The following is a 3,482-nucleotide window of genomic DNA, read 5'->3' as shown; positions in this document are numbered from 1 at the left end:
AAAACCCTCCACGGCAAAACCTTTACGCCGCCGCCGTCATTAGCACGTAAGCGCCGGCCGCTAAAACCAGCTGTCAATTAGGAGCAGAGATGCTTTTTTTGTTGTCTTTTGCTTCCAGAGAAATGCTACTCCTCCCCATTAAACTGCTGCTAATTAATAAAACAAAACAATTTATCTATAAAAGTAAAGCAAGTAAAAGTAAATGTCCAGGAGCCCAATCACTGATTTTTTAATTTTTATTAAATTGATTTTTTTTTTAATCAAACAATAAACATGTTTATTTACAATTTATTTTAAAGTATTTTATAAATTATACATATTTTAACATTTTAATGATTGTATGTATTCAATTAATTCAAATATAATATTTCAATGCCTAATTATCGTACCGTAATATTTTGGGATTTTTGTTAAAATCGTTTATTGAACCAATAAATATCTTTTTATAATTGTTTTATTAGCTGTCATTTTATTATTTATTCTGAATTTGATTTACTTTTAAATATTTTTGTAATATTTAATTCAGAATTATTTTTGTACATTCGATTTTCCAATTGTTTTCAAATCTATTGTTTCACTTCATTTTACTACATTATGAGAAAATAGATGTAATTAATTTTTTGCATTTTTAATGATTAAATTGCAAATATTTCTTTAATTTTCTTCATTTTTTAAATTAATTTAAACTAATTTATTTCATTAGTTTAATTATTGAATGTATGTAATTTGCATAATCAAAATTAGAACCAAGTAAAATATACTCCAAATATAAAGTAATATTAAAATACAGTCAGAGAGGCAGTTTATTTGGCACTGACATTTATTACCAAAACTACAACAAAACGTGCTGTGATTGGAACAATATGATCTATTGATGACATCATTGAGAAGGTCATATTCACAGCATGATAGTGGTTAGAAAAGGAGTACAGTGGGACACTGACTAGCATCGTTTTATGTAAACATTTGATGTGATATGAATTTGTCATTGAAAATGTACATTTGTTTTGCTACAGTTTGCATATGTTTTCATTATATTTTTAAAATATATTGTGAATGCATAGTAAAGACAGTGCATGCAGCTGTCAATCATCACCATAGCACCAATTACACATTTGTTGACATTGAAACATTTTTCACCTTCAAATTGAACCTTGACCAATTTTGTGCATCGATAACAATGAAAAATAAACACATGTATGTGATTAATAAGTCGATCATTGTTAACGCTTTTTAGTATTTAAATTATTATTAAAATTTAGAAGACGAAAACACTTGCTAGAATGCTGCTGCTAGCCTAGCCAACAAGTGAATAATGTGCCAACATTTCTTCAAGATTAAATCATGAATATTTTTGATATTCTACCATCCGTCGACGCTAAAGGGTTCTTTGACGGGGATGCGTCCGCTGTTGACCACGACGCACTCGGCGTACGGCAGGTTTCTGTCATTGGTGTCTTGGAGCTCGATGGTGTGCACCACAGACTGTCAAATGACATCATAATGCTTTTTAATTCTGATGATCATTATACAGCAGAAAGAATGTGTTTAGACGCACCATGCCGTCCAGAACTTTTCCAAAAATGACGTGTTTCCCATCCAGCCAGGGTGCTTTGGTGGCCAAGATGAAGAACTGTGAGCCATTGGTGTCTGCGCCGGCGTTAGCCATGCTTACCTAAAACAAAAAAAATACAACTTTGTTCTCCTCAACGAGAAAACAAAAATCTGATTTTATTCTTGTAAATATTAGACATTTAACCTTTAAAAACATGCAACTTTATTTATGTATTATTAATTTCGTCGGAAACAATCGCATTTTTCTCTCCACTCTTTTGAAAATGAAAGTTAGCTGAAATAATTTCTATCAAGACAAAGCTACATGCTAAGGAGTGTGTACTAAAAAAAGAAAAACGCTATGCTAATGACATACCCATCCTGCTGAGCTGTGCTTCAGTTTGAAGTTTTCGTCCGGAAACGTCGTCCCATAGATGCTGTGACCTGAACAACCACGAGAGCGTATTTTCACATTAGAATCATCACACCACATATCGACTCATTTTTATCATCACATATGAAGCTTATCATTAACATCGACAAATGTTGACAAAAAAATGGTGTTTATGTCATGGTAGCATTAGCACACGGCTTATTTTCAATGTGGTGGTCGTACCTCCAGTTCCGTCTCCAGCGGTGAAGTCTCCTCCTTGAATCATGAAGTCTTTGATGACCCGGTGGAACTTTGTGCCTTTGTAGCCATAGCCTTTCTACAAATAATCACACGTGAACACTCCCTTAAAACACTGGATTTGATACACTCTCACACGGTCCACAGTATTACCTCTCCAGTTGCTAGAGCAACAAAATTATTGACAGTGAGCGGGACCAACTCTCCGAAGAGGCCGATGACGATGCGGCCCACCTCGTGACCCGCCACTGTGATGTCAAAAAACACCTGCATTCACAAACAATTGCTGTCAATCCATCAAAGCTGTCAATCAAAAGCACTAAAAGTAAAAAAAAACATTTATTCTTGTTTTTTTTGTTTTTTTATAGAAAATGTATTGAGTTTTTTTTTTTTTCAAAGAACGCTTCTAAAATCAATCCATCAAAGCTGTCAATCAAAAGCACTCAAACTAAAAAATGTATTCTGTATATTTTTTTTAAAGAAAATGTATTAAGTTTTATTTTCAAAGAACGCTTCTAAAATTCCAACTTGTTCACATGTAAAAATACCCCTTGTCCTTTGTGATGTCATGCTAGCTTTGATTAATTGTCCCTATGAACAGTCATGGAATAAAGACGTGTTCCTCCCCTCTGCCACAATAATTTTATTTTATTAACATTATTAATCAATATCTCGCTTGTTATTTCGATAAAGATGCATTAGCAAGTGCAGCACGTGGGTTGGCGGGAAAGCCTACGGGCACACGTGTATAGTGGCGCGCGCGCACTCGAGAGATAATAAACACACACGGAGCTAGCATGCTAACGACACAAAGGAACAAACAAATGCTAACACGTACCTTCTCGGTGACTTTGGGTCCGCTGACCCCGCTCCGTGAAGCCGTCGCCGAGTGGAGGCAGGCGGCGTCCAGAAGCAGCAGCAGCAGCAGGGTGGGCAGTGGCTGCATCGAGCGAGGCTCCATCTGGTTCCGGAGAGAAGGAATCTCTGCAGTGGCGCTCAGCTGGCAGGATGGCCGGGAAACAGCGTCATTGGCGGATACGTCATCAGAGAGCAACTCCTTCTTCCCCTCGTCCACCCCTCTCATCCTTTCATCATCTCCTCACGTCAGCAGTGGAATAGAAGTTCCGCCTAGCGATACCAAATAGGTGAGAAGATGTCAACATTGATTGACATTAAAGTTGTTAAAAACACGTATAAAGTGCTGAAATGTGTGTAATATGAAGACTAACCAACAATGTGACGGTAATACTTCAGCATTTGGTTAGTCTTTGGTTAGTCTTTGGTTAGGTTAGTTACA

General features: G+C 36.2%; 1 protein-coding gene across 1 annotated transcript; it reads right to left on the bottom strand.

Annotated features, from left to right (window-relative positions):
• Positions 1-802: 802 nt before the first annotated feature.
• Positions 803-3,226, bottom strand: LOC119127292 (peptidyl-prolyl cis-trans isomerase C-like). Its single transcript, XM_037259202.1, has 6 exons — positions 3,024-3,226; positions 2,339-2,452; positions 2,171-2,264; positions 1,931-1,998; positions 1,559-1,675; positions 803-1,485 (listed from the first exon to the last, which is right to left on the bottom strand). The coding sequence occupies exons 1-6, from the start codon at positions 3,144-3,146 to the stop codon at positions 1,363-1,365; spliced, it is 639 nt and encodes a 212-aa protein (XP_037115097.1). The 5' UTR covers positions 3,147-3,226; the 3' UTR covers positions 803-1,362.
• Positions 3,227-3,482: the final 256 nt, after the last annotated feature.

This window comes from Syngnathus acus, chromosome 9, assembly GCF_901709675.1.
Source record: "Syngnathus acus chromosome 9, fSynAcu1.2, whole genome shotgun sequence".
Classification (NCBI taxonomy): Eukaryota; Metazoa; Chordata; class Actinopteri; order Syngnathiformes; family Syngnathidae; genus Syngnathus; species Syngnathus acus.
This window is presented reverse-complemented; position numbering and strand designations above follow the sequence as displayed.

Excerpts from the sequence above, each read along its gene's own strand:
- LOC119127292 (XM_037259202.1), bottom strand. The coding sequence starts at position 3,146 with ATGGAGCCTCGCTCGATGCAGCCACTGCCCACCCTGCTGCTGCTGCTG. Across the intron at positions 2,453-3,023 it reads GACCCAAAGTCACCGAGAAG|GTGTTTTTTGACATCACAGT; the intron begins GTACGTGTTAGC and ends TTGTGAATGCAG. Across the intron at positions 2,265-2,338 it reads TTGCTCTAGCAACTGGAGAG|AAAGGCTATGGCTACAAAGG; the intron begins GTAATACTGTGG and ends GATTATTTGTAG.